Source organism: Tigriopus californicus, chromosome 10 (assembly GCF_007210705.1).
Source record: "Tigriopus californicus strain San Diego chromosome 10, Tcal_SD_v2.1, whole genome shotgun sequence".
Lineage (NCBI taxonomy): Eukaryota > Metazoa > Arthropoda > Copepoda > Harpacticoida > Harpacticidae > Tigriopus > Tigriopus californicus.
Window position 1 is genome coordinate 15,121,011 of NC_081449.1, and position 27,919 is coordinate 15,148,929.

General features: G+C 46.8%; 4 protein-coding genes across 4 annotated transcripts; 2 read left to right on the forward strand and 2 right to left on the reverse strand.

The window, feature by feature from the left end:
* Window positions 1–5,669: 5,669 nt before the first annotated feature.
* LOC131888461 (oxysterol-binding protein-related protein 3-like) lies at window positions 5,670–11,190 on the forward strand (the record flags this gene model as incomplete). Its single annotated transcript, XM_059237322.1, is given in 10 exon segments — window positions 5,670–5,830; window positions 6,754–6,916; window positions 6,982–7,327; window positions 7,388–7,720; window positions 8,926–9,287; window positions 9,379–9,570; window positions 9,645–10,041; window positions 10,110–10,517; window positions 10,590–10,813; window positions 10,873–11,190. Coding segments are annotated over 10 exon segments (2,793 nt in total), but the record flags the coding sequence as incomplete, so codon positions are not given.
* A 3,096-nt stretch (window positions 11,191–14,286) lies between these two features.
* On the forward strand, window positions 14,287–17,037 carry LOC131887681 (actin-related protein 2/3 complex subunit 1A-A-like). The gene is made up of 5 exons (XM_059236328.1): window positions 14,287–14,598; window positions 15,147–15,308; window positions 15,390–15,755; window positions 16,323–16,700; window positions 16,782–17,037. Exons 1-5 carry the CDS (start codon window positions 14,494–14,496, stop codon window positions 16,911–16,913), a joined length of 1,143 nt encoding a protein of 380 aa, XP_059092311.1. The 5' UTR covers window positions 14,287–14,493; the 3' UTR covers window positions 16,914–17,037.
* On the reverse strand, window positions 16,908–23,528 carry LOC131887680 (tyrosine-protein phosphatase non-receptor type 23-like). Its single transcript, XM_059236327.1, has 8 exons — window positions 23,393–23,528; window positions 22,945–23,071; window positions 22,651–22,838; window positions 22,328–22,577; window positions 22,056–22,258; window positions 21,573–21,986; window positions 20,962–21,496; window positions 16,908–20,826 (listed from the first exon to the last, which is right to left on the reverse strand). Exons 2-8 carry the CDS (start codon window positions 23,038–23,040, stop codon window positions 17,098–17,100), a joined length of 5,415 nt encoding a protein of 1,804 aa, XP_059092310.1. The 5' UTR covers window positions 23,041–23,071; window positions 23,393–23,528; the 3' UTR covers window positions 16,908–17,097.
* A 2,647-nt stretch (window positions 23,529–26,175) lies between these two features.
* Window positions 26,176–27,450, reverse strand: LOC131888550 (peroxiredoxin-5, mitochondrial-like). The gene is made up of 4 exons (XM_059237430.1): window positions 27,207–27,450; window positions 26,914–27,061; window positions 26,587–26,690; window positions 26,176–26,510 (listed from the first exon to the last, which is right to left on the reverse strand). Exons 1-4 carry the CDS (start codon window positions 27,318–27,320, stop codon window positions 26,301–26,303), a joined length of 576 nt encoding a protein of 191 aa, XP_059093413.1. The 5' UTR covers window positions 27,321–27,450; the 3' UTR covers window positions 26,176–26,300.
* Between the last annotated feature and the right edge of the window lie 469 nt (window positions 27,451–27,919).

Genomic DNA, 27,919 nt, shown 5'->3' on the forward strand with positions numbered 1-27,919 from the left:
CCCCGGTTGTGGCAATGTGGAGTGGACCCAGGTGGCGAGCAAGACAAGGAAGGAAGCGGCAATAAAAATTAGCCATCCCCAAGAACCTCTGAACCTCCTTCTTGGTTGTAGGGGTCGGGAAATCCCTGACGGCGGCCACCTTGGCGTTGAGCGGGCATACCCCAGCGTTGGAAATGTTGACGCCAAGGTAGTCAACATTGGACCCACCAAATTTGCACTTTTTGAGGTTCACCGCAATGCCTGTCTGAGCCAGATGGGTTAAAACATCACGAAGATCCCTCTCATTCTCCTCCTTATTTCCTGACGCAATCAAAACACCATGATAAATGAAAACAAATTGGAGATTGCCAAGAACTTGGTCCATGAGGCGCTGGAAAGCCTGGGCGGCGTTCTTAAGACCAAAGGGCATACCCAAGAACTTTTAGAGGCCAAAGGGGGTAATGATGGCGGTCTTGGGAGCGTCTTTGTTGGCTATTGGGATCTAGTAGAAACCCTTCACCATGTTTACTACAGAGAATACCTGCTTCCCATGCAGCCACGTGGACAAATCAGCAATGTGAGGCAGCGGGTACTGGTCATCCTTTGTGGGCACATTCTATGCCCGGTGGTCGCCACCGCAGCGCCAGCCACCATCCGACTTCTTGACAACATGGAGGGGTGAACTCCTGGGCAAGTTGGATCTCCAGCAGATACCTGCCTTCTTTAGCAAGTCAAATTCACCCTTTGCCACCTTCCACTTCTCACCTTCAAGACGGCGGGCTGGGGCGTGAACAGGTGGACCCTCAGTTTGCACGTAATGCCGCACGCCATGTGCTACGGAGGGGGCGTCAAAAACAGGGGTTGTGATGGTGGGAAAATCATCCAGGATTTTGAGGAACCAGGGGTTGTCTGACGAGACCACTCTGATGCCGGTGTTGGCAGGCTGCAGGAAGGCTGTCGCCTTGTGGCAGTCCGCGGCGGAGTAGAATTTTGTCTCTACCAGTACCCTGCAATGGAGATTAATGGCCAGATACTGAGATGAAAAAATCCGCTCCCAGGATTGGTTGGGCCACATCAGCCAACCAAAAATCCTGGCAGTATTTCCTGTGATGAAACTGGAGCTGTATGGTCCTCTGCCCATAGGTGGCAATGATGGAGCAGTTGGCCGCCACCATGGGCTCAGTCTTCACCCCGTTCCTGTCCTCCTGCGTGGCAGGGAACACAGACACATCCGCCCCGGAATCCATCAAGTAGGTGGCGCCACTCAGTCGGCAGGTTACTGACAAGGGGGACTTTCCACCCACCACATTGACCTTGCTGGTTGTTCCCTGATGGGCGCGTGCATAGGTAGGGACATCCGGGTTTTGGCGACCTTCTCCCTAGGCAGTCCCAATGCCACAACCATCTTTGGGTACGCCGGCTGGCGTGCAAAGACTTTAGGGTTGACGTTGGTCTTGTTGAAGGAGGATTTTGAGATGGATGCATGGTGATTATGGGCTGCGGAAGACTCAGTTATGGCATAAATCTCCATGATGATTGACTTTAGGGTCTCATAGGCATTGGTGGTGGGTGGATTCTCTATCAGGTGGGCAACCTCATGGATGACCTTTGCGTCCAAGGCTTTGGAACTTTGTCTTCTGCTGGGTAATCTATGGGTTGTTGAACTCAAAGGCCATCTTGAGCTTCTGGATACCACATACCCGGGAGGTGAAACCAGAAAGGGGGCACCTTGACTTCTGCGGCGTTGACCGCCAGGTTCAAGCCGGCTGGCGCACTCGCAGCGCCCCCTGGGGAGGACGTGACGATGACGGGGTTGCTCTTAGCCTGCATGTTTGTTTCAAGAGTGGACATTTTTTTCTCGAGGTAGTTTGCCAATGAGAGGATTCCCTCTGGCATGACGATCGACTTGAAGTCAACGGAGTCAATACTGGAGGCCATGGTGAAGGTGGTAGGGCGTGGAGGGGGGTGATCGAACTGTGTTCGATCACGTCGGGGTCACCATTTTATGGAGCACGAAATAAGAGAGAGAAACTCTTCAACACACATGTGTTTCCTTGTCAAAAAAACGAGAGAGGAAACAAACAGCGGAAAACTGACCCAGCCAGCTAGAGATGACTCGAGTCTTCAACAGATGGAAACGAAGGAGAAAGACTCGACTCAACAGCTGGAATTGGTAAAGATGGAAATGAATTAAGACGGTCGCTACAACCGCAGGTCATGTAGGCATTTTCAAAGTCAATAGAGTTTCACTTCAGAAGAGGAATCTTTTTGGAGAAAAACGTTAAAGACCAAATCATGTTTGAACGTAAAAGCCACTCCCCCTTACTGTCTGAAATCATGACCGCAGGTCATGGAGGCATGTTCAAAGTGAAACTCGCTCAACATTACCCACTCAGAATCAAGGTTGGGTGACAACGATCGGTCCCTTTCCGTGAAAAGGGAGAATGACACAGAGCTGCTAAAGCTCTCTATAAAACACAGTGCCAAAGGTAAAGTGCGACATGATACAAGAGCACAGACTTCTTGACAATGCTACATCATGACCGCAAGTCATGCCATCTAGATGGCGACGTAGGAGCCAGCTAGTTCCATCACTAATTATTTCATCATCATTTACCTTTCACAAACTAAAGGTGATCCAATTTCTTCCCAAATTTACGTCAAGCCTTCAACATCCCACGAAATCCTTGTTTTAGCACTCCAGGTTGGAAATCACGACCACGCTTAAAAGGTCAAAATCTTTTTTTTTTATGTTTTATTGGTTTTTCTTCACACCGATTCGAAACACGATATGTTCATAAGAGTATTTTTGGTAGGGCCACGAACTTCTAGAAATATGGACTGTGAACGAGCTTCCCCAAAAAGCCTTGTTATTCCCACATAGATTTCTTTAACTAGAGGAAAACCATCGTTCTTGCACTATTTATTTGTTCGGTGGTTCGTTTATAAGAGTATTATTGGTAGGGCCACGAACTTCTAGAAATATGGACTGTGTACGAGCTTCCCAAAAGAAAAGGCCTGCCACCGCTACATAGATCTTTTCAACTGGAGGAAAATCATCGTTTTTGTTCTATTTATTTGTAAAGTGGTTCATTTCAAAGTTGTGATGTCAAAAGTTTATGTAGCTGACCAAGAGTAGGCTGAAAATTCGAATTTGAAGTAGTGTTTACAACATAACTTTGGACAAATCTCCTGAGTTCCCTAAGCAAAGCTTTGGGCTCAAATAATTCCAAGTTTATCCAATCAACAAGATCTTGTGGTCACACTAGATGCTTATTTGGAAAAAAGTCCATATGTCTAGAAGTCTGTGGTAGGGCTAATGTAAAAAGGAGTAGGACTGCCAAGAAAAAACATTTTATCAACTTCGCTTACCAACCCAACTTTTCAATGAGAAATTCAACCTAAACTAAATTTCCGACCTTTACTATGATCCTGGAGGTTTCAAGGCTCAAGTCTTCCCCTTCTCATCTGAAGATTCTATCGTGTCGAAAAGACAGAGACTCCAAATCTGACGCCTTATCCCATACTTTGCGCCTTCTGTCTTGAGGAATTACGGTTTTTCCTCGCAATTCTTGCACTATCAAAAAACGCATTAGACAAACGAATTTCAATATCAAGCCCTGCTAAAGGAGGAATAACTGTGCCCTCTCCTCTGCACTCTTGTGTTTGCAACAAATCAACATGATAGTAGTAACAAAATTGTGATAATTGTTTCTTTTTTCGAATAAGAATTGTAATCTCATTACATTTTCGCATGGTATAACTGGAACGACCCAAAAAACACAAAAAAATACTTTCTTCTCGTTCATTTTTACGCTCCAGAGTGGCATTTGATTTTGCCTTTGTCTCTTGGCATCTGAGGAAACTTCAAGCTATCGACAATCTTAACAGAAACTTCAACTTTTATATCGTCATATATCCTGAAGAAAGATCATTAGACTGAAAATTATGTATGGTTTAACCACAATGAATGTGTTTTTTGTTTTGCGCGGACTTCCTTACTGCTACCGGGATTGGAATCCCAGCAGTTCAAGACGAGAAGATTATTTATTTTACTTGACTTTTATTTATAAATATTATTTGATCGACCAACGAATTGGAGTTGGTTGCTCTGGCTAATCCTTGAATATAAGGTTGATCCGGAATTTTAGTCAAAAACTTGTCCAAGTCTGACTTAAATCTTGCTACTGGATCAACCCCTATATAAACCCTACGAATATTTGAGGGCAGCAAATTGAACAATGAAGGAGCCCGAGTTTGGGTTTCAAATTTGATTACATTTGCACTGCTTATTGTTTGAATCTCCATATTCAAATTGCATTGTGCTAAGAGACTTGACTGAGGCATTGCTAAGCGATGAAGCCTGTCAAGGCTGGAGAGGAAAGCTCTACAAAACCTCTTTAGAAGACATTTGAACAATGCGTTGCCTCCTAATGGGGTACCCCACGTGGTTATGTGAATGCAAATTTTGAAGTGCAACCGTACTAAATCTTACTCAGTTGCATTTCAAAATGTGCTGCTAGGTATAAATAACATCTCAAAATATACGCTCACGATACCACGCTAGGGTACCCCATTAGATGCAGTCCCACTGAGAGAGTGCTTTATCAAGTCTTCCTTCCTAATCAAGTACCCGATTAGGAAGCAACGGCTTCTAGCGAGGTTTCAAAAACGCTTTCCTCTCCAGGCCTGACGGACTCCATGGCCAAACAAATCAACAATATCAATGCTCACTTGTGTTGGCAAGAAGCTGCAAATTTTAAGACTATTTGAACCAAAAATATAACCATCTATTTATCAAAGTATGGTCTTGTTGAGGCAAAACACTTGAAATGCAGGCAACCTAAATTTTAGGAAACGCAATTGTTGCGAGTAACGCCATAGCATTTTTTTAAAGAGTAATGTTTGAGTAACGAATTACTCTTTTTGACCACAGAAATTGTACCTGTAATCTTTTCCTTTTATTGAGAAATTCACTTGGAATTGAACCACTTCTAAAAGAGTACATGAAATATCATAACTGAACGCATTTTTGGGACTTTACTTTAGCCACGATTAAAATGGTATCATTCAATGAGATGGTTGGTTTCGCCAATCCTGCACTTTTCAGCCTTCTTCGCGCTATTTCCCTGCATTCATGTGGTGGCACTGATTCAAGGTGAACTGTCCGGCTACTACATGATCCAATCACAGACCATATAATGACTAGACCTCGCATAGCGCGAGGAAAAATGCGAACACTTGCCTTCATCAGCTGGTACATAAATTTTGGTGTACAGTGACTCATGCTTTTTCATCCGCCAGCGTGGCCAGATTCAGAGTGAGCTTGTCACTGATAGCGTTCGTTGAAGGCCCAGCGATTGTAGGTCGTTACATCTGATCAGGCAGTCACCCTCCTCTTTTTTGGTGTACAGAGTTGTTGACTTAAAATCCACTTTCCTCTGGACTGAGGTCGGGCCAATGCGACATCTAGTCGTTATATGATCCGTGGATCCAATCACTCAAGCAAGGGTCCACTTGTCTCAGTGTCCCAAGGCACCGGATTGCTGGGGATGTCCTCATCCTCGTCCGTTGGCACTGACACCGGGGTCCTGCCCCCGCACCCGCCTCTAGCCACGGCCACGACCCCGGCCGCGACCTATGGTGGGGCCAAACGTGCGTCCTCGACCCAAGCAAGGGCCGGCGGCGGCAATCGGGGCGAGATTCGTCGGAAGGGCTCTGAATGGGAAATGTTGGGCTCGGTGGAAGGGCCTCCTCACACGTCGCCAGAGCATCCGCCCGTCCGCCCTATCAAACATCAAGGCTATTTGCTCAAGAAGCGTAAATGGCCCATGAAAGGATGGCATAAAAGGTGATTGGAAAGCGGGCAGCAAGAAGGCCATGGTGGGTGGGAAGTGAAGGTCATCTGCTTCAGACAGGATAGTAGGGTGGATAGCCAAGGGACTCACTGTTCCTGCCTGTTCCTAGGCACTGAAATGGATTGGGTCAGGCACAGGAATTAACTTCAATGTGACGTAAACGTTCATCTAAGCTTATACACAAGCATGATATTGACCCATGGTCTAATCCAGGGAAATGGTTTACCATTATTGGTATCCAGGCTGGATAATCTTGTAAAGGAATTTGTCGCGGTCTCCAAAATGTATGGAGGCACTTGATAACAGTCGTTAAATGAGACCCAGCCTTGAAATGGGACAATGCGAAAATATCTTGAGCAGTAAAAAAAAAAAAAGGATATCATGGGTGTCAAAGATTTAGCTCGTTTCAATTACACTATTTGACTTTTATACTCAAGTGACTCGTGTTTCAACCTTGACCAAGGATTACGATGAAAGGCTTTTGGCTAAAGAAAGTGTCTTTAGATGAATATTTGGAATAATGGATGACTAATTTTTGGGTAATAAATCTGAGTGGATGAACAAATTTCCCCAAGGTCTGAATATATGGCAACTATTAATCTTTCGTTTTCCTTCGCGTTGATATAGGTTCATTCTTTTGCGTAATGAAATTAAGTTTGTTAAACTTTCAAGTAGCATCTAATATGAATCTTTTCGAAACAAATCTTAACAAATATCCGATTACCACGACAAGAAAATTTGGGTTTCCGAGGACTGGTCTTCGTTAATTACATCCATGATTTCTTAAAGACTCGCCCATCATCCCCCAAAACAGACATTATCCCAAATATGGTTGCCTGTAAGCGGGCGTTTTTCCTTTACAAGCCAAAGTCAACAAAATATGCCGGATCAAAAATTGATAAAACACCTGTTTTAGATATTTCGTTTTGGACCATGGTGTGTTGACTTACGCTAAGACGCCCAACGACCTGACCCGGGGTCGCACTCATGGCCGGATTGACGTGGGATCGGCCGTTATCACGGCCAAGGCCGAGGCCAAACGCATCGACCTTGACGATGAAGAATGCCACCACATCAAAGTAAAATCGAACTCATTTATCTTTCCACCACCCACTTGAAACCACTCTAAAATGGCCATGTGTAGGTGTCCAACATGGAGGAATTTGGATTGTGGTCGGAACAACTCAAGCAACATCGCATGTATTCCCAACAACGCATGATGACCTCAGTGGCCACATCGCCGTTGAGTCCGGAAGTGGGTGAGGCTGGAGGAGGCGCGGCTGGCTCCTTCGTGTCCCCTCGCGGATCCTTGCCCCGAAATATGCGGCCTAATACGACCATCAATTCGCGCAATCCCCTTCTGAACGAGCTGAACGCCCTCGAAGAAAGCATGACCACCCAGCTGTTGAACATTCAACATCAATCGGTGGCTCTGGCCATGTTGGCTCATAAAATCGAAGATGAGCAGAATTCTGCCGTGGGACAGAGTGGTAAGCCAGCTTAACTTAAAAGTGACCTTTATCCACGGCCTTTGCTCGCACTTCCCCCAGGTGGAAAACATAAGAAGCTCTTCGGCTTGAGGAAGAAGAAATCTGCGGTCAAGTCCACGAGCACCGACCCGTCCACGGGCAGTTTTGCCAGCCGCTCCAGTACATTGACCTCGGAGAAACAGATGAGTCCCGTTCAACCGGAGGAGGGTAATTTGGACAACTTTTCGAATTCAGGCAGCTCCAGTTCCACTCTGGCCAATATGAGCATGATGAGCACATCTAACCCGAGTTTGGCTGGAGAATTGGGCAAGACTGGTGGAACATCTGAACGACCCGTATCGTTTCCCGCGGAGACTCTTGGTTCGATGAAAGCACCAGGAAAGTTGGGCTCAGGTAATTCATTTCACCAATCTGCAAACTACCTACTATTTGTTTGGTTGCGACGGCAAGACGAATCTCGAGTAAACAGCTATCATATGTTAGGAGCTATATCAGAACGGACAAGGTACATTTTGGTTAAGCATGATTAATACCGCCAAGGGCTATTCTGTTGAGGTTCCCAAACCAATTCGTTCGCTAGAGTTCATTCATTTTTTTCTTTATTCGCTTTTCTTTTACATTCACACGGGATAGGCTAGCTCACATACTGTGTGTGAATACATCACGGTTCGGCAAGTCCACTAAGACGTTAAAATATGAGTCGGTGGGTGATTTTTGGCAGCGGCTTCATTGTTGAGCCTCGGTCACTGACAGGTCTTCCACCATCTCCGTCAGTCTTTGGATGCCCAAGGAATCCCGAAGTCTCTCCAATAAGACGGAAGACGTAAAGTTATCCAGAGGGTGATGGTTAAAATCCAAAGAAGGTCCCGATTCTTGTGGATTTAAGTCCAATCGAGATCGTCGCGGCGTTTCCGGGAGAAGGTTAAGGATGATGTACAAGGCAAGGACAAGGATGAAGGCTTTGAGGGTCCACGACATGGGTCGGGGTTCTACTATAGTTTCGTTGCCTGATGGGTTCAATGGGCGTGCCACCTCCTCCTGCTCCTGCTCCTTCACCTTCTGAAGGTCAATGTCTGTATGTGATGGGAGAGAGCACCGTTTGGCCCAGATTCGAGCAAAGATTTGTGTCATAGTGAATGCTCGATGTTCGATCAGCTACTGAGAAAACAACGGTCAGCTTCTCTCTTTTAAAGGGAGCGTCAATTTAAGTAAATGGGTCAACCAACCAACCAACCAATCCACCCACCCACCCAAGCGAGGAATTTAGCGTCGGAAAGGTGGGATTATTTCTTCCTGGGTTGCTGTTGGACCTGTTGCTGTCACTATGAGAACGATTGAGGAATTTCTTTTAAGAAGGTGCGACGATGGCTTAATTGGCGTTGCTGCTCTGGTATTGACTATTGCAATCGAAAAGAAGAAGAGAGGCTATGGAAAACAATGTCGACGAGGAATGCTTAGATTTTTATAATATTATAAACCACCATCAAGAGAGAACGAAATATCAGCAACGTGTACAAACATTTGAACAATTCGAGACATTGAAGAATCAGAATGCTCTGGTCTTTGCTAAACTAAGATCATCACCGCGTATTTTCTAGGCCCACCCATATTGGTACCGACGACCGTAATAATGCCTACACAATTGCCTACGGAGCTGTCGGCCCAAAACCGAGAAGAGATCTTATGCTTGGCCCAAGAGATCCAATCCGATGTGTCCAATTTGCTGCGCTCCTTCTCCGCGGACAAAGACCGTTTGAAAAGCGCCATGGAAACGACACTCTACGAGATGAACGCCTCCAAAGCCGCCACGATTGGTGGGGCAGGCACGGGAACCGCAGGCAACATGGCCATGATTTCCTCCCTCCGACAAAGCTTGAATCAGGCCCTTCAACAGAACTCCACATTGAGGGCTAAACTGCAGAAAATTCACCTCGACTCGGATGTGGGCGACCTCGCACCGGTTCGTTTACCATGCTCATATATGCATGTGTTCATAGGTCAAATAACAACATGAATTTGGGTTACATATATATATATTGACATCGTTCCAGATTGCTCCCTCGAGTTTGGTGGACACGCTTCCTCGAGGCATGAATCATTCTCTCTCGTATAGCTCGTCGTGTATCTCGGAGTTCTTCGATGCTCGCGAATACGGATCCGACCTCGAATACAGTTCGGATGACGACGATGACGAGGCCTCCACTTGCAGCGAAAATACGTCTCTCTCCGATGACGATGAGGAGGTCCGATGGCCATGAAACATCTACCTACGACCAACGGAGTTAATATGAGTATTGTTTATATGGGTCTATTTCAGGTGTATGAAGAGGCCAGATCGCCCCCCGCGGCCTTGAGTGCCACGAGTATCACTTCGCTGTCCTTGGCCGAAAGCGCCTCCACATTGACTCAGATGACTGGGAGGCGTCAGACCTTGCCCGTGCCTAAATCCGAAACCGAAGGCCTCAATCTGTGGAACCTGTTATGCAAGAATATTGGCAAGGACTTGTCTAAGATATCCATGCCTGTCACGCTGAACGAGCCTTTGTCGGCTTTGCAAAGGCTCTGCGAAGAGCTGGAATATTCGGAATTGTTGGATAAGGCCGCAGACGCTTCAGATCCCGTGGAACGGATGACTTGGGTGGCTGCTTTCGCTGTCTCCGGCTACGGCTCAGTTCAAGCTCGAGCTGGTCACAAGCCCTTCAACCCTTTGCTGGGTCCGTCAATAACGAGATTTAAAAAAGTCATGGTCATAGTGCATTTGTATTTTCAATTCATGTTTTAGGTGAAACTTTTGAATGCGTCCGCGAGGACTTGGGCTTCCGATATGTGGCCGAACAAGTGTCCCATCATCCGCCCGTGGCCGCATGTCACGCCTCGGCCTTGAATAACCAGTGGTCTTGGTTCCAAGACCTTCGGGTCAAGACCAAGTTTTGGGGAAAATCTATGGAGTTCCAGCCTTTGGGCAAGGTCAACGTGGAGTTGAAAGTGGGCAATCAGAGCGAAAGCTACGAATTCAACAAGATCACCACGTGCATTCACAATTTGTTCGGTGGTGCTGAGCGATGGGTGGACCTCTACGGCGAATGCGTCATCAAGTCCAGCAGTCTGGTGTGCAAGATAGACTTTGTTAAAGCCAGTTATTGGTCCAATAAAAGACACGAGATCTTTGGAACCATCACAAACACGGACGGTAAGAAGCCTCAGTAAGGAGGATGGCTCTTGTGCAAAATGGCTCATCTTATTTTTGCTTTCACGCCTTCAGGAAAGGTGCTTCAACACCTTTTCGGCAAGTGGAGCGAGGCCTTGTATTGCGGAAAAGCCCCGTCTGCCCGTTGCATATGGCGGCCGGCAATCCTACCCGCAGATAGTCAACTCTATTACGGATTCTCGCAATTTGCCATCCAACTCAACGAGTTATTGGGCAACGAAAAGGACTTGCTTCCACCCACCGATACCCGATTTCGGCCAGATCAGCGGATGCTGGAGGTAACTCAACTATCACCCTAGAGTCAGAGGCTTGCCAACATGTGTTCTTTTCGTTCTAGATTGGTCAAATTCCTGAGGCCGAGAACCTCAAACTGAGCTTGGAGCAAAATCAAAGAGATCGCCGTCATGAGATGGAGGAAAAGGGCCAAGTCCATGAGCCCAAGTGGTTCACTTGCCCTGAGGATCGTTGGGTTTTTAATGGACAGTATTGGGATCTCCGTGAGAAGAGGCTTCTCAAGAGTATCTCTACGCAACAACTCTGGTGATTACCGACGACTACCCATGACCATCCGGAACAGTATTGCCCAGAGAAACATTTGTTAAGCAATATATATATGTATGAGCATTACTTTTATGGCATAAAACGTTTAATTCGATCATTTGTAGTCGATTTCGACACTCCAGTTTCTGGAATCCGGGGTCAAGCATGTCTCTCGATATCGTGACTAAGCCCTTTGGTGTCTAAAGTTATGCCAAAAGTAACCTAGCCGTGGTAGCACTCTCGCTAGGCCTGCCATATGATATCTGATGATGGGTGTCGCAATTGATGGATATTCCCGCTATGTCGTTACAGCCAATATTAATTATTACTTCACCCTTTGGAATATTCGTAGTTTCGACCATTCAAGGCGTGAAAAGCAGCTACTCATGCTGTAATTTCCATACTGCCAAGAAGCTTGAACTTCGACTAACTTTGGGATAGAACCAGAATTTGAAAATTGGAGGTGGAATGCTCTATTAATACGGTACCGCAACTAACCTAGCGTGGTGAACTGATCATTTCTTTACAATAATCTTGCCTCAAAAGTGGTTAGGAAAATATTTCTTTCTGTCTCATGCATTGCTCGAATCCAGGAGAAATGTACATGAAGGATGGGAGGAAAAAAAATTAATTGTGCTCATTCAAGAATTTCAAAGCCTGTAGCTCTCTGGCGAATCGCTCAACCACTTATCTCGTTCAGCCGATTCAGGGGCGTAAACTATATCTAGAAGGCGGATGTGAAAGTGATGTTTTGTGCAATAAAGTGTCATTTTTATGTTCTGAAAAACGAACAAAGTTACGAAATTGGCAAAAAAAAAAGTTCCAGAGACGTGAAAAATTGTACCATTTTGGGTGTATCTACTCACCTCTGATAGTTTTAGTAATATTAGTAAAGTTTCATGATTATTTGAGATGATTTTGTTGCTGCTTGATATGCAGAGTTAAGTATTGTGTATTTTTTCTGCAGAGCTGAAACTAATGGACTATTAGAAAATACCATCTTGGATGGCTTCAACCTATTTCTTTTCTAGTTCTTATCAAACATAGCTCTCTGGAACATTGATGTGTCTAATATTTCCTTTAAAACTTAATTTTGGGAAAAAATAGCATTTTGAAGATTGATCAAGATTACAGAATGTGGAAAAAATTATTTTCAATGTCACGTTTTACTTATACTTCAATTTTGGAAAGTAAGGAGCACAATCAAATGTCCTTGAATGGCGTTTAAGTGTGTTCCTTGTCAGTGCTATGGAAGGGAAATAGTGTTTTTAAGGTCAAAATTGAGGAAAACGGTGAAATTTGAAAACAATGTCATGAAAAGCATTATCTCGTTTGAAGATCAAATCGTATAAAGCATGTTTTCTCTAAAAAGATTCAAATCCGCCCTCTACAGTTACAACTAATATCATTTCTTATCTTCCTTCAGCTCTGCTAGTTCAGTGATGCCAGAGGGCATATTTGCATAACGTGACATGGCATGACATGTTTTCTCACCTTTGGAGGATATGAAATAAATTGACATAGTTACAGATTGAACAGATTGTCGGGCATATTCTGTCAATTCAACAAATAGATCTTTCATTTCAATACACTAGGAGACAATTATCACGCTTTCATGTGCAAAATAATGTAAGGAAAATGGAAAACCTCGAAATTAATGGGTTTTTCCTATGATAAAAGCATTCCTTTCACAGATGTAACAACAGTGGAGAGACTACAGGAGCTTGCTTTTTGAAGAAAATGTTCAGTCAAAATGTACCACCTATCTTGACCAGTTTACAATGTGCAGGTGTGTTTGGAAAAATTAGCTCAAAACTAGCTAAAAAGTTGTCACTAGTTCACATAGGTCAGCTAAAATCTGGCAAGAAATATCAAAAATTATCAATCAAAATTCCACTTTGACATTTTGGTCGAAAATTTGTGCACTCTACCATATAAAAGATTCCATGAAACTTCTAAAAGGACCCGTATTTGCAACATCTGACAGCCCAAACAAAACGAGAAGAGGCACGGTAGATTGCTAAATAAACTACTCGTGCCATGACATGAAAGCGATTTCTTTTCCAGACTTTATGTGACCCAGGTCACTAACTATATTTAAGATTTTGATAGAACTAGCCATAGATTATGGACGTGTCACGATTACCAAGACTAGTCATCAGGGCTGCACCATTAGTCTCTGGTCTTGTCATATTGCAGGTTCGTCCTGTCCGCAGAGCTTGTTTGAAGCTCAAGAAAACGCAATTTCCAACATATGCCTGGCAGCCCTGACATCTGGACTAACAAAACCGACCAAAGTTTATACAGGTAGGCTAAAGGTAAATGCGGCCGAATTGGCTTTCTGTTATAATTTTCAGTGGTCTAAGAACTAGCCTAAAACAATACAAACTTATTACAATTCAAAAAAGAGGAATCGTCCCAATCGGCCTTTTATTTGGTTTAGGCTGAGACGCAAAGCGCCCCCTGAAGTGCAGAACGTAAATCATATTTCGCTCATTGTAGGAAGGCCAACTTATCAGCTAGTTTGTTCCAAATGAGTGCTTTGAGCGATGCTCGCCTTAAGCTCAGAGAGGTTGTTTGACCAATGTTTTTTTACTTGTCTGCTAAACTGCACATGCGGCAGCTTTTACCTGAAGGTATTATCACATTTCAATGATTTTGCTTAATTAAGAATGTTGTAATGCTGCAATGCTGCAATGGCCAGATTGATCTTTGAACAACCCTGACTAGATGTTACCGTTTTTTTTCGGCGACGACTTCAGAGTAGGTCAAAATGGGTTGGTCCACATTTGGCAACCTAAACCACGGACTTCTAGAGATGTGGACTGCCTATGGAAAATGGAAGCAAAATTTCGTTATCTCCTAATCTGTTGACTTTATTCCCTATGAGCACTTCAAAGGACCCCAACATCTGGTTAGACAGATGAATTTGGTCAAATTTGAGCCCAATAAGTCCCACTTTCATCGATAATTGAAGCGGCCATGTTAGGATGACGGCTATATCTGGCAGATTGTCGCCGCGCCATGATTGCATACTCTGGCATACTTTGGGGCCGATTTTGGTCCTGATTGAGCCTGTTTCAAGGGGTACTTTGGGCTAGACTGAGCGCAAACTGCCAGCAACACTGTGCATGTTTATCGGTTTTTGTCTCTTCCGGCCTTTCCCCTCCCCTCTGCTTGTCAGTCTGTCTGTCTGTCAGTCTGACTGTGTGTCTGTCCGTTTGTCTGTCTCACAATCCAGCCTAATCGAGGAACGATTCAAGACACGACCCAAGATCCAGGACGAGAGTCGAACAGCCTGGCTTGAGCGTACGGATCGGTGGGTGTGTCCTAGTCTTCGTGTTGACTGACCAGAGTCCGCGGAGCTCTCGTCCACCCCCACTGAGGAAGAACCCGCTGAGGCCACGGATCGCTCGCCATGAAGACCATCTACACATTCGGTGGCGTGGCCCCCCTGACGTGCCACGCCTTTTCGGCCGACCAGCGCCAAATCGCCCTCTCCAAGAACAACAACCAAGTGGAGGTGAGTCCGTCCATCAATAGCTCAAGAGATGAAATAGCCCTCCAACATGGCCTCGTCCTCCACCACTCCGTTTAGCGTCCATATAGCGTTCATATAGCGTTCATATAGCGTTCATATAGCGTTCATATAGCGTTCATATAGCGTTCATATAGCGTTCATATAGCGTTCAGGTGGATGGCGAGAGATCTTGATGATCACATCCTTGGATGACAGGGTGTGTCAGTTCGCATGCCGAAAGCCGGATGAGTTCTCAGGCCTGATATGGTTTGAGTCACGAGGGACCGAAAACTGGTATCATCTTAGAGAAGGACTTAGAGTCGCCAGGAAATGTACTGTGTCCCTGGGATGGACTAGACTATATTGGCCTAAGTATCAGTCGGTCCAATGGATGGGTAGTGTTTGAAACCACTCCCATGAGGCCCACCGGTGGCCGCCCAATGGTATTTGCTAATTGATCCCTGTGTCACCCCCCCAGAGGAAAGCGCGCCAACCAAGCATGAATGAATGGAGGACTCTCCTCTGTAAAATAGGTCTTTTGTCGTCCACAGATCCACGAGCAATCGGGCAGTGGTCCCAATGGGGACAAGTTCGCTTTGAAAGACACGCTCGATCAACACGATTTGCGGGTCAACGGCATCGATTGGGCGCCCCAAACCAACCGGATCGTGACCTGCTCGGCCGACCGCAATGCCTACGTCTGGACCCAACAGGTACGCCCACCCTTTTCAGCTGGTCCTTGCTTCACGCGGCGTGCGTGCCCTCAGCCCGGTCGTTCTGGTGGTCTCTTCTAGCCCAATGGCACGTGGAAGCACACGTTGGTGTTGCTGCGGATTAACCGTGCCGCCACGTGCGTCAAATGGTCGCCCAAGGAGAACAAGTTCGCCATCGGATCCGGCGCTCGCTTGATTTCCATCTGCTATTTCGAGGCCGATAACGATTGGTGGCTGGCGAAGCATGTCAAGAAGCCCATCAAGAGCACCATCACGGCCTTGGATTGGCATCCCAACAACTGTTTGGTGGCCGCGGGCTCGTCGGACTTCAAAGTCCGCGTGTTCTCCGGATACGTCAAGGATATTGAGGATAAGCCCTCGCCCACGCCTTGGGGCAGTAAAATGCCTTTTGCTCACCTCATGACTGAGTTCAGCAATAGTCTGCACGTAAGTCCATGGGAGAGCCGGGCATTCTATGAAACGAGTGGGCCGAGATTGACGACACATTCTTGGCCTGCCAATGGCGATTACGCGAGACTTTGGATGTTAGGCCAGTGTCGGGACTAATTTTTATTTTATAAATAGTCAACTGTGAACGATAATCCATTTCGAATAGAGCAATGAATGGCCTTGTTTATTCAAATGCCTTCCAGATTGTACTTTTAAAAATTCGAGAGGCAGGCAAATTTGAAGCGAAAACTAAGCCCTATGATGATGCTAATTGGATACATTTCTGAGTGATGCATCATTAGGTATATTTTTAATACTTTATCGTGCTTTCGGGGCATTTTTTTGATCAAATAAAAAAAGTGCTTGGGCTTCCCGGACGTCAAAAAGTGTCATTAAAGGTCTTCAGAGTGCTATTATAGTAGTGAAAGTAGTAAAATACTCCGGGGAATCACATATTTGGACTCGATAAGAAATAGACCGCTGAAGTCTCAAAGTTGGTAATGGTTGTAAAGATCGTGCCAAGGATGATTGTAAACAGGCTGTTGTCATGCTCAATTATTACAGGGTGGTGGTTGGGTCCATGCGGTCAGCTTCTCCGCCGACGGCACCAAGCTCGCCTGGGCCGGCCACGACAGCTCCTTGTCTGTGGCCGACGCCACCAAAGGTCTGACCATCTTTAAACTGAAGACGGCCCATTTGCCGTTGCTGAGCTGTTTGTGGGTGTCGCCCAGTACCATCATTGCCGCTGGGCACGATTGCACGCCCTTGGTGTTCAACGTGGACGGGGCCGGGCAAGTGAGCTTCGTGTCCAAATTGGAAGAGGATAAGAAGGGCGATGGTGGGCCGGCCAAGTTCAGTGCCAAAGCCTTGTTCCAGAACAAGGATCGGACTGGGCAAAGCGAGGTGGCCGATACCGTCCTCAACACCACCCATCAAAACCAGGTGAGATTGGAAAAAAGGGGGTAGTGGGCCCAAGGGATAAGGGTTAAAAAAAGAACGCTTGGACTGTGATTTTTCCTTCAGATATCGTGCATTCAAATTGTGAAGGGCAATAAGGATCGGGCGGATGTGATCTCCACTTCCGGTGGCGATGGGAAGCTGGTGCTTTGGGACTTGCGAACTATTGAGAAGCAAATGAAGGGCTTGAAGTTGTAGGACTGACGCTCTCTTTCGAAATATATTTGCTTTTGATAATATTAATAATAATATGAATAAAACAATGAATAATCTGCTGTTATCATGTCAAACTTGAAATACACTGCATTTGGATGGCCATGAACATTCGTATACACGTAACAAATGACAGCCAGAAGTCTTGATGTATTTATGTACAATCTGTCTATTTTTTCATGGTCCAAAACGCGTCAATCTGACTCAAGGGATCGCTCGGATCCGTCTCTTTGACAGCTTTACTTGGGTTCAAAAAGTCTTGCTTGGACGTCTTCTTTTTGGTGGGCGTGGATCCAGCGTCCGTGACATCCGCCAGATTCCTCAGTTCTGTGGTGAAGATTCCCGAAGTGGGCGGGGCCGACATATCTAAATTGGACATGCTCCTTTCCAGTTCTTCGGACGGTTTAATGGGAGCCATGGGCGGGGCAACTCGTTTCTCTTCCTTCTTGGGTTCTGGGGGCAAAAGGCCGTGCTTGATGAGCAGGTCTTTGCAATACCAAGCCACTCCCATGTAGGCCTGTCGAAGGTGTTCCTTGTCCTTGAGCACGCCTTTGCGTTGCTTGGATATCTGGGCCGCGATAAAGGTCAAGTCAGGAATGAGGGTGGGACACTCGAGTCCCACTTTGATTTCGGCCAAGGCGGCGGCCAGAATCAGGAATAAGGCCGTTTTGCCGGAGCCGCCTAGACAATGGACCAGTATCGGGTGTGCGAGGACTCGCTGTTGGGCGTGGTAGTCGAGCGTGGCCATGACCAATTGGACCACACTCTCGAGGGCATAGTCACAGAGCATGGTGTGAATCACCACGCGAGACGTGTTTGTAGACTGGTTCAAAACCGTGAAGATCCGCTCGGTTTTCTTGCCCCCATCCACTTTGACACTTTGAAGAGTGACCTCTAACTGACCCACCTTTAAAGGCTCTTTGCGGTTCTTGGGCCAATAAGCTTCGGCGAGGTCAGCCTCGGAGAGGAGGCATACCATGGTTTCCACCTGTTCTTGCCAAACCATGGTCCAGAAATCGTTGAACGTATTCTTTGCAGGAGCTTGGGTGGCGATGAACTTGGGTGCGTGCTTGCTCAAGGCCTTGATATGACTGGCATTGATGTAGTCATCTTTGGTGGTGGGCAACTCCACTCTCGTCTGATCGTAAGGGAGGACATCATGAAAGCGGTTCTTCATGGGATAACATCGGGCCACAGCGATCGCGGAACCGTATTGGGGATCCTGATCGATCTTGCTGGTCATCAGTCGCCAGAGATTGTCCAAGATGGTCTTGCTTTGTCCACAATTGTCCAAGGTTGTCTTCAGGCCTTCGTACTCTTGCAGGAGTTTGTCCTGCACCGCTCGGTCTTCATAGGGGTCAAGTTTCTTGGCTTGGGCAATCTCCTCGGAGACCTGAGCCTCTTCTTTCTGCTCTTCGAGATCATGAGCGCTCATGACTTTAGGTTGGAGCACATCCGGTGCATTCGATGTCGGGGGTTTGTCCAATTCACTCAAGATATCCACACTGCTTTGAGGTCGGTTCTGATTCTCCGGGGGTTCCATTGGCTGGGGAGGCGGCTGAGCTGCCGGAACAGGCGCTTGAAAGCCGGTGGGCATGGGGACCACGGGCGCAACAATAGGCGGATTCGCCCGGGTCATTCCACTTCCTGAACCGGAGGGAGGCTCGGCACCCACGGGTGTAGAACTGACACTGGGCATTGGGGCCTTATTGTGGAACTCGATTGTCCCATAGCCCTGATTCGAGGACATCGAAGCCATTTGCGTTGGAGGTGGAGGATGCTGTGATCCAGGCATAGAAACTGTCGCTGGAGGAGCTGAATGTGTAACGTGTGGTCCAGGCATCATCGAGCCTTGTGGGGCATATGAATGACTGGGTAATCCATTATTAGGCTGCTGATGATGACGACCACCGGATCCTGCCCACTGGGTCGGTTGAGTCCCCGCTAGCAGAGGCGGTCTGGGTTGGTGATACGGTGTTCCAGAAAGACTGGGCGAGCCACCATATTGTGTTGGGTGGGCATGGCCTGAGGGTGCACTGTGGGACACTGTTGTCGGGGCCATTCCATAATTACTAGCACTCGGTGCTCCAGAGGCCATTGGGGATTGTGAATACGTGGGATATCCACTTGAGGCAAAACTAGTTGGTGCCTGAGAGAATCCCTGAGGGTGATAAGGTCCATTCAAAACGGGTGGGTGAGCTGGATGAGGAGCAGCATACGTGGACGCAGGCGGAGTATAAACCTGGGTATTGTAACCCACTGAGCCCATGGGGGGTCTTGGGGCTCCCATTTGACTTGAAACTTGCGGCTGGGCCGGATATAGTGGTCCCACGCCATAAGCCGAGTTCATGGCGGGTCTCGGTTGATATTGCAGTCCAACATGAGGGGGCAGATTTGGCGTAGAAGAGCTGTGTGTGGCCCCACCTCCAATCACAGAGGGATACTGCATTCCAGGATGAGGTGCAGAAGTTGCGGTATACCCCGGATGAGTTCCAGCTACAGAAGTATTCATCGGCATCGGACTAGACGGATCCATGTAGGGCGAGCTCATCGCAGGTCTTTGAGGAACTTGAGATACTCCTGTTCCAGGGTAGTACTGTTGGCCGTGCAAAGGATTCGAGTTTGATGGCGGTCTGGCCGACCCTGGTGAACCCGACCCTGTTGCTGGCAAGTACGGTTGGCCATGAAAGGACGCAGAGCTTGCTGGTAGCCTTTGGGGCGCGGTTCCAGGGTAATAGCTTTGTCCATTGAATGAACTCGAGCTCATAGGTGTTTGGGGTCTTTGGGGAGGCAAACCTCCCACTGAAAGGCCAAACGCATTCATGGATTGACTTGACTGTGGATACGGATACGAATGGCTCTGTGTTGGTTGGGGTTGATTGGAATGTAAGGATTGAAGCCCCGGGGATGATGAATCCCCGGCTAATTGGGATCCATTACTCGACCAAGTTTGCCCTGAAAATTGATTGGGAGCACCGCCTAAAGAAGGCGAGGGCGAGGGTGAAGGCGAAGGAGAAGGCGAGGGCCTAACATGGTGCACCGGGCTAGAGGCCTGGGGGGGCATCTGACTGGGATCGACCCCAATCCGTTGAAGGTCCTTGCGTTGCTCCATCACTTGCTTCAAAGTGAGTCTTTCGGGTCCGGCAGGTCTGGGATTCCCCATTCCAGCAGGTGGCATTCCTGGGGTGACCATGCCTTTGGCCTTCATGGCTTCTAATAACGTCCCCGGCTTGCCACCGCCAGATGCACTATTGGACGGTCCAGAATTCATGGAAGGGGCGCTCGGAGCGGATGCCGGAGGGAACCCCGCTTGGGCTCCCATGGGGCCATATTGACCCATTTGGAGATGGTGCATACCCCCGGGGAATCCTCCTACCCCTCCTCCCGAAGGCATTCGCTCATTGGCGTGGAATGAAGACACGTTTGGAGTGGATGCTGCGAGTCGGGCATCCCTCTCCTCTTGCTGAACCCTGACAACGCCTTTGACACGACTCAGGAGCTTCTGGACATTAGAGTCGAGCTTGTCGTAAAATTGTAGGCCTTTGGCAGCCTTGATTAGGAGGTCTTCATAGGCGCGGAATGAATCTAGAAGGCTGTCGATGAGGTCTTTGCGAGCGTCTTTGATGGTGCTCACCACTTTCCTGGTGGACGCGTAATTGGCGTTGATTTCGGTCAGAGCTCTCAAGATGTTATCCTGGGCCAACAGATTCTGACGTATCACTTTGACCTGTGGGTCGTACTTCTTCAGTTCCTTCTCAAACACTTCCAGTGCCTGCTCGGGCTTGGAAATGATCAATTTCCCCGTGATGTCGTCGCTGTGGACGTCTTGGCGAAATTTCTCTAAGAGCTGGGCCCTCTGTCCTCTCATCTCGTCCACTTTGCTCAGGATTCTTCGTACCTAAATACCACAGACACGGAATCAATAACCACCTTTGTATGATTCTTTTTTTTTTTTTGGATTGTAATTGTAAAGCAGAATCCACCAGCCAAGCAACCAACCAAATCACTCGCCCACTCAAGTGGGATTACTCACCTCGGCAATGTTCGCTTCGGATTCCTCGTCAATGTCGGCCATGGATGGGATCTCTTTCTGAAGTTCCTCCAAGGGCTTTTGAAGCAATTGCAAATGCTTGATCCGGGTCTGAATGGCGCTGTGGAGGGTCTGATTCGACTCGGAGGCCATCTTGTGGGCATCCTTGTACTTGCTCAGCTCGGTGGTTAGCTCGGCATTCAACGGAGCCGGTCGAGTGCCCACAATGGCCTCGTAGGCCGTCTGCTCGTCTTTCTCGTTGCCCAAGATATCCTCGATTTCATGAATGGAGGACTCGACATCCGAGCTAATGCTGGCGATCCGTCCCATGGCCTCGGTCAACCGTTGGATACAATCTTGTTGGTTGTTTTTCACGCTAAAGGCGGCCACACATTCAATGAGCTCTGAAGGCACGCCCAAATCATCACCGGGGTTGGGAACCTCTTCCAATTGGAGAGAGGACATAAAAACGGCCAATTCCGAGTCCTTCTCCTCAATCTCGTCGCCAATTTGCCTCAACAGCTTGGCCTTCTCTTCACTATACGGAGTTCAGAAATGGAACCAATAATATTTCAACTTCTAAGCCATTCATTTTTTCTTCTCTTTTTGATTACCTGTAGAGCGACGACGATTCGTGGGCCTCCATGGGAACAATACGGTTGAAGATGTCGGGACCGGAGATATCCGGATCGGTCACTTCAAATCCCAACCCTTTGACCAGACTGGCGCCTTTGAGTTCAGGCAACGAATCCAAATCCGGCACTTTCTCATGATACACGAACTCGTTCTCCTTCTTGCTGTTCTCATACTTGCCATTGACCACGTCTGAGGTAAAGTTCAGACAATTCACTATCACACTCTTGTCCGACCCATCCAGGCCTTTGATCATCTTGCTCGTCTTCTCGAGAGTGTCGCTGGCGGCTTTGTAGTAGGCCACTCTCTCGCCCATCTTCTGGCTCTCTTCCGATTGGAATCCCATGAACAAATACGACAGAGTGGTATAAAACGTCATCTTAAACTCGACATATCTGAAAGATACCCTTGCCATGAGCACTCCTCGCCTCCAGCATCTCCAACCTTGCCTGGAATCAACTCACTTGGTCCAGGATTTGCTCTTCTTCTCGCCTACACACTCGGAAATGGGCTCGTCCTCGTTTTTACTGTTGGAGCTCTCAATCTTGCGTAACGCGGCCTTATAGTACTCGACCACTTGGGCGCACACTTTGGCGATGATGGAGTGCTTGCGATGATCCAAGATGCTCTTCTCCAAGATGCATTCTTGAGCTTGAGCCAAGCAAACCTAGTCAAGAGACCTTCAACCGTCCAGCACCGGTCCGAATATGAGACGATCATGATAGTCATGTCCTACCTGAGCCAAGAAGGCCAACAAGTCCGTGGAGAGATCGGAGCCCATTTGCGTGGGATATCGATCCGGCAAGGTGTGAAAGGCCCAAGCCGCACATTGATAGTGCGTGCAAGCCACTTTCATGCCTTCAGACGTGGAACGCAGGTCTTGTGAGCCCAACATGGAGTGAACGGCCCCGTAATTGTACAAACTGGCCGCTTTTTCATAGTTAATGTCCGTGTAATTGCACACCACGCCCAAATAGATGTCGTACCTAAGATCACGGGAAATTCATCGTCGGCACACTAACGAGTAAATCAAGGTACTAAAAAAAAAAAATAATGTACCATGGCAGCTCGAACTGGCCTTCGGTGATTTTGAAACGGTTGGCCAAGAAATGGAGCTGACAATAGTATTTCTGGATGTTGGACACCCCTCCAATGTCCAGACTGGGTCGAATGCAGGCATTGGCTCGAAGTTGTTCCAATTCCGAGATCTCATGGGTGTAGTTATTGGGGTCCTCGCGATAATGTTCCTGGCACAATGCATGATCATTGATTAGTCACTACTCACTCGTTTCCCGCGTCTGGCCTTATCCGGGTCAATCCCCCCCTCCCCCCCGCGCGCCCGCAGGGCCTTACCTGGATCAAAGCCCGGAGTTTGGCCGTGAAATTGGCATTGTCGGGCGAGATCTTGTAGTCAAAGGACAACATGGGCAGCTTGGGACACGCCTCCATGGTCCAGGGCGACCACGAATCCCTCTCCAATCTGCAACACAAGCCATCAATGTCTGAATCTACATCATCTGTCTCTGTATTTTTGAGGGTCGGTTCTAAGGCTTCATCCTTGTTCATCGGGCCTCACTCCAATCAATCCATTTGCCTTACTCGCTCATGAACTCGCTCCCGTGGGGATCTCTTTGGGCCAACTGCAATCACTTTGACCGGAGATGGGTTACACACACAAACACGAATCCATCATCATCATCATCATCAACATCATCTCTTTCATTATCCCTAATATCTTATCTCGAGACCTCAATCAACCTGACCTCTGTCTGAACTGATATGCTCGTCATCAGGACCTCACCTGGACCGTCTAATCCACGATGTGACCGGTGCGAACGGAGAACCTTGGGGTAGGGGTCCCCGAGTTTTGGTCTCGATTTCAGGAGGCGTGTGTGTCACTTGGGGCGATCGACTGGGATTTCTGATCTCTTTCGTCTTTTTCCCCTCAGTTCAGGGTGACCCAAACGAGGGTTAGCTCTCGCATACCAAGACTTGAATATTTTCTTTTCGTGAACTTCCTGCTGGCTCCAGGCCCGGGAATGAAATGCCGAGCCCCGTTCAAGATGACGAGTTATAAGAATTATTGTTTAATGTACATAGTCATGTAAGTTCTTGATTAGCCCTGAAAAGAACCTGAATAAAACAAAACATCATAGGGGCAAAATCATGTGTCAATGCTGTTTTTTCCTTCCTCCCTTTGACATACTCAAGGAGGTGATGAAGACAAGAAACACAGTTCTGACCGGCGGGAGCTTAGCTTCAAAGCCAAAATGCTTGAGGTAGTTGCGAATTATAAACAGACGACGAGTAAAACAGTAGTGTCAAGCCAAACATTTCCCACTCCTAGATTTCGAAATAGATCGTGAAGTTCCCAATCATTGCAAATTGTACTAGAAACACGAGGAAATCAAGCGATTCTAGTTTCGAGATTTTGGCTAAACGAAGTTCAGCATCTGGGAAAGTGATTCCGAGTTCTGGTCACCCTGCCTCAATGAAGTGACTAAACTTGGATGGACTAAAAGCGCGCTGTCACCGGACTCACACATGAGCAATCCATGGTTGATTGTTAATTTGAACGATAGATGAGCCGGCCTCACAATTGGATCCATGGCAAAGCTCATCGGGGGATTGAATGGGCGTAGTTAGGTCTTTTCAGGTCCAGTTTTCAGGGCAAGATCATTGGAAATGGCATAGATTTATTAGATTATAGCACAGTCAGGTTGAACCCTAACTATTCCGTCACCGCCCCTACTCTCCAAGGTCCTGAACTACTTGTCTGGTACGTACATCGTAGAAACTGACAATATAGATTTGAGCCCGTAGTCTTAATTTGAACTAGAAAGAAGTTGTTTCAAAAAATTCCTAGAGGCGCTAGGGGTAAGGAAATCCGCAAAACAGGAACGAATGCCCTTTTCATTCTCCACTCACTTCTCTCGTTGCGGACAAACCAACGGAGAAATACAAGAATACGTTCTATGATGTCTGACCTTAACCAGGTATTTGTCGTTGACCAACTTCAAGCTGATCTATTCGAACACCATAAATACACCACCAACCCGTCTGAGAGACCTTTCAAACCCTGTAAGGTTACAATTACAAACACTTTATGCGTCCAAATAGTGATAAAAAAGTAATGCTTTTCAGGTTTGTCACCAAAAACTTGCCCAATTGTACTTTTCCTAGTATTAATTGGTTGGAAACGGTGAATGCTAAAGTGTTGACCCGTTGGCAATCATATGGTATACAACCTCTTGTAAAATGATGATTTGTATGTCATAATTGTTCTGAATTTTACCCACAGAGAATTTAAAACGTCTCCCAGAAGAGTTGACAACATATTCTTTGTGTCGCAGTACTTGGGCAATACATTGTTTATTTATAAATATGTTGATAAAGTCTGTCATCTTAGAGCGTATTCTCTTGTTTCTTCGTTAGTTTGTCCGCACTTAGGCTAGGCAAAGCAGAGGGCGCTTCCTCCGCTCAATGAAAAGGACAAGAGTGTTTCGGTACCACTGCCCTTTTATTTTCATGGGTAAAATTGTTCAACGGTTAGGCTCTAGGTTGATATGAAATGAATATTAGCAGTTACCTTGTGATTTTGAGGAGAAACCGAGATGCAAATCTTTAAACATCTCTGCCTTCCAACGGTTGGCGTTAATTGGAAATTTGAAGTTGAATTTCAACTCAAAAGGCTAATAGTTCAGATGAAGGGATAGAACACCTTGGATCAAATGGAACAATTCTTGTCTTAACAAAACTCCTTGCAAGGCAAGTATTTCAATCAAGCCAAGAACATTGACAAAAGACTTATTGGCATGAATGGACCTTGAAAGATTGAAACTTTCTCCACGATTGAGGCCTTTTTTTAAGCCCTCAACACTGCCCGGAAGTTGGTTTTAGTGGGAACAAAAAACAATTCCTTCTATCTTGATGATGAATTGTTACCCTTAAGAGTCCCGTCAAATCGAAAGGGAAGGCAACGAAAATCATAAGCCAACCCAATAGATATTATTTGTATCCGTTCCAAGGTTAGATAGATTCCCTTGTAGAATTGCTTGAATGCTTGTCCCTGTCATTTGTATTATCACTAGCAAGGCTTCTGCAATACCTCTTTGCGATTGAAACGTCCGGCAAATGTAAAAATTGAAGTTTTTCTCGTCTCTTCTCAGAGCTAGAATGCAACTGATGTCGTGATGTATCACTAGCTCGTAGTGCAATAATATGATTACTCGTACCTAGCAGACGAATAGCTAAGGCTTTTAGCGTACACGATATGAGTCATGTTAAGGGAGAGAAGAAAAAATAACCATAGATTTTTTTAATACGTAAATTGCAAGCCACCAAAGTACCAGCTAACACACATTCCAATGCTTCAAATGCCAGAGTTGAAATAACACTAGCCACGTTTTGCTTTTTGGATCGTCTTACAAGCGGCCATGATTCCCAATTTCATTCCGTGTCATTTCAAACAGACCTGTATCCTATCAAACCCTTCACTCGTGTAGCTCAAAAATGCAAAAGAACACCGCCGCAAAGAACACAAATCTACCTACATCCCAATGACAATAACTGACGTGACACGAATTTAAGGCGAAATATTTCCATTTATATGCCATCCAATCATAATTGGGGGGATAATTGGCGTGATTCTTCGGACGCGATCGGTCCAGTTCACGGATACTGATTCGATGGAAGCAGGCCCGAGATGTCTAAACCGAGATCTTTTCGGCCAAAGAGCAAGTCATGCCGGTGCCGTCGGGTTCAATGTTGGCCTCGGTGACCTTGCCATCCTCCACAACCATGGAGAAGCGCTTCATCCGCTTGGTCCCCAAAACAGCGGCCAAATCCACCTCGAGATCCAGGGCTTGAGCCAGTTTGCCATGGGTATCGGCCAGCATGCGCACCTTACCATCGGCCTTCTACATAAATGAGAAGAGTAACTTGTCAATGGAACACTTGGCGGGGCATGAAGAAATATAATCCCCCAAAACGTACCTGGTTTTCACCCCAAGCGCCCATGACAAAAGGGTCGTTGACGGCCACACAAATGATTTCCTTGATTCCTTTGCCTTTCAACTCGTCAGCCTTGGCCACAAACCCTGGTAAGCATTAATTAGAACTTCAAAGACACCGGGCATGTATTTAAAATCGTCCGATGTTTACACAGTCATTTTGTCATTATTTTCGTCCTCAGTGATCGTCAACGTACACAAGGACTTCCCATGAATTGTCCAAAGTAGGAAAACTTTTTGTTTGCTCGTCTGCATACGGGCAATGGAGTTGACAAAGCGTTTCCAACGCAAATACCTGTTGTTCATTTACCTGGCAAATGAGTCTTGGAACAACCGGGGGTGAAGGCACCGGGCACCCCAAAGATGATGCTCTTCCCACTCTTAGTCAACTCGGCCAAGTCGACCTTCTTATCCGGAGCACCTTCATAAAGTTCAACGGAGGGAACGGCATCACCAACCTGAAACATTTATTGATCATCATTCTCACAATGACTTCAGATTTCCCGGTTCGGGGGGGGGTAGATGTGGCTGTCGATGGCCATTTTGGTTTCAATTCTTTTCCCCATAGCAAGTTACTCGAGTTATGCAATCGATGGCCTTTACCTTGACAGGAGCCATGACTGAGGTTTGGAACGATCTTTGCGTGAGAAGGGCGGGTCTGAGGACAGAGGCAACCAATTTGCGACTGAACACCACGGTGTGACCGGCAGAAATCATGTTATAAAAGGAATCGGCAGGAACCGCAGCCGAGAACCGAACCCAACAGGACTACGTGAGAGCGAATTATGGAAGCAGTGAGAGAGGGGGAGAGAGGAGGAAAGGATCGAGGACGCGAGCTCAATGACGTGATCTTGTCGAATGCATGCAATGGCTGCCCCAAGCAGCTCCGTAGACGTCCATGCCATGCTTAAACCCACACACCCTCAGCGAATGGATTGAGGATCTAGGAGAAAGAAGAGCTTGTGCAGGATGACGCGGACCGGGAAACAGGCATGACTCGAGCCCAAGGTAGGTTGGAATGGGACCAGATTCTGAACTGTTCCGCGGATTTTGGACCATTGCTCTCATTTCCATGAGGAGGATTGATTTATCAAATGCCGAGAAAAAATGTTGCTGTCTTCGCGGAGGACGATGGAATAGGCGTTAAAAGAGAGAGAGAGAGAGAGAGAGAGAGACAACGAAGAGTCAGAATGAATGTCGTAGGAGGAGGTAAGACAGGAAGTTCTCAAGTACTGCAATCAAGAGATTGACTTGCCTGGTTTTTTTTCATGCATATTCTTCTATTTACCTTGATGTATGAGCCACGGGTTTAGCCC

Excerpts from the sequence above, each read along its gene's own strand:
- LOC131887680 (XM_059236327.1), bottom strand. The coding sequence starts at position 23,040 with ATGGAGGCGTGTCCCAAGCTGCCCATGTTGTCCTTTGACTACAAGATC. Across the intron at positions 22,578-22,650 it reads GGCCAGTTCGAGCTGCCATG|GTACGACATCTATTTGGGCG; the intron begins GTACATTATTTT and ends CCGTGATCTTAG. Across the intron at positions 21,497-21,572 it reads GAATCGTCGTCGCTCTACAG|TGAAGAGAAGGCCAAGCTGT; the intron begins GTAATCAAAAAG and ends AACTCCGTATAG.
- LOC131888550 (XM_059237430.1), bottom strand. The coding sequence starts at position 27,320 with ATGATTTCTGCCGGTCACACCGTGGTGTTCAGTCGCAAATTGGTTGCC. Across the intron at positions 26,691-26,913 it reads TTCCAAGACTCATTTGCCAG|GGTTTGTGGCCAAGGCTGAC; the intron begins GTAAATGAACAA and ends AATGCTTACCAG. Across the intron at positions 26,511-26,586 it reads GCGCTTGGGGTGAAAACCAG|AAGGCCGATGGTAAGGTGCG; the intron begins GTACGTTTTGGG and ends TCATTTATGTAG.
- LOC131887681 (XM_059236328.1), top strand. The coding sequence starts at position 14,494 with ATGAAGACCATCTACACATTCGGTGGCGTGGCCCCCCTGACGTGCCAC. Across the intron at positions 15,309-15,389 it reads CCTACGTCTGGACCCAACAG|CCCAATGGCACGTGGAAGCA; the intron begins GTACGCCCACCC and ends GGTCTCTTCTAG. Across the intron at positions 15,756-16,322 it reads AGTTCAGCAATAGTCTGCAC|GGTGGTGGTTGGGTCCATGC; the intron begins GTAAGTCCATGG and ends CAATTATTACAG.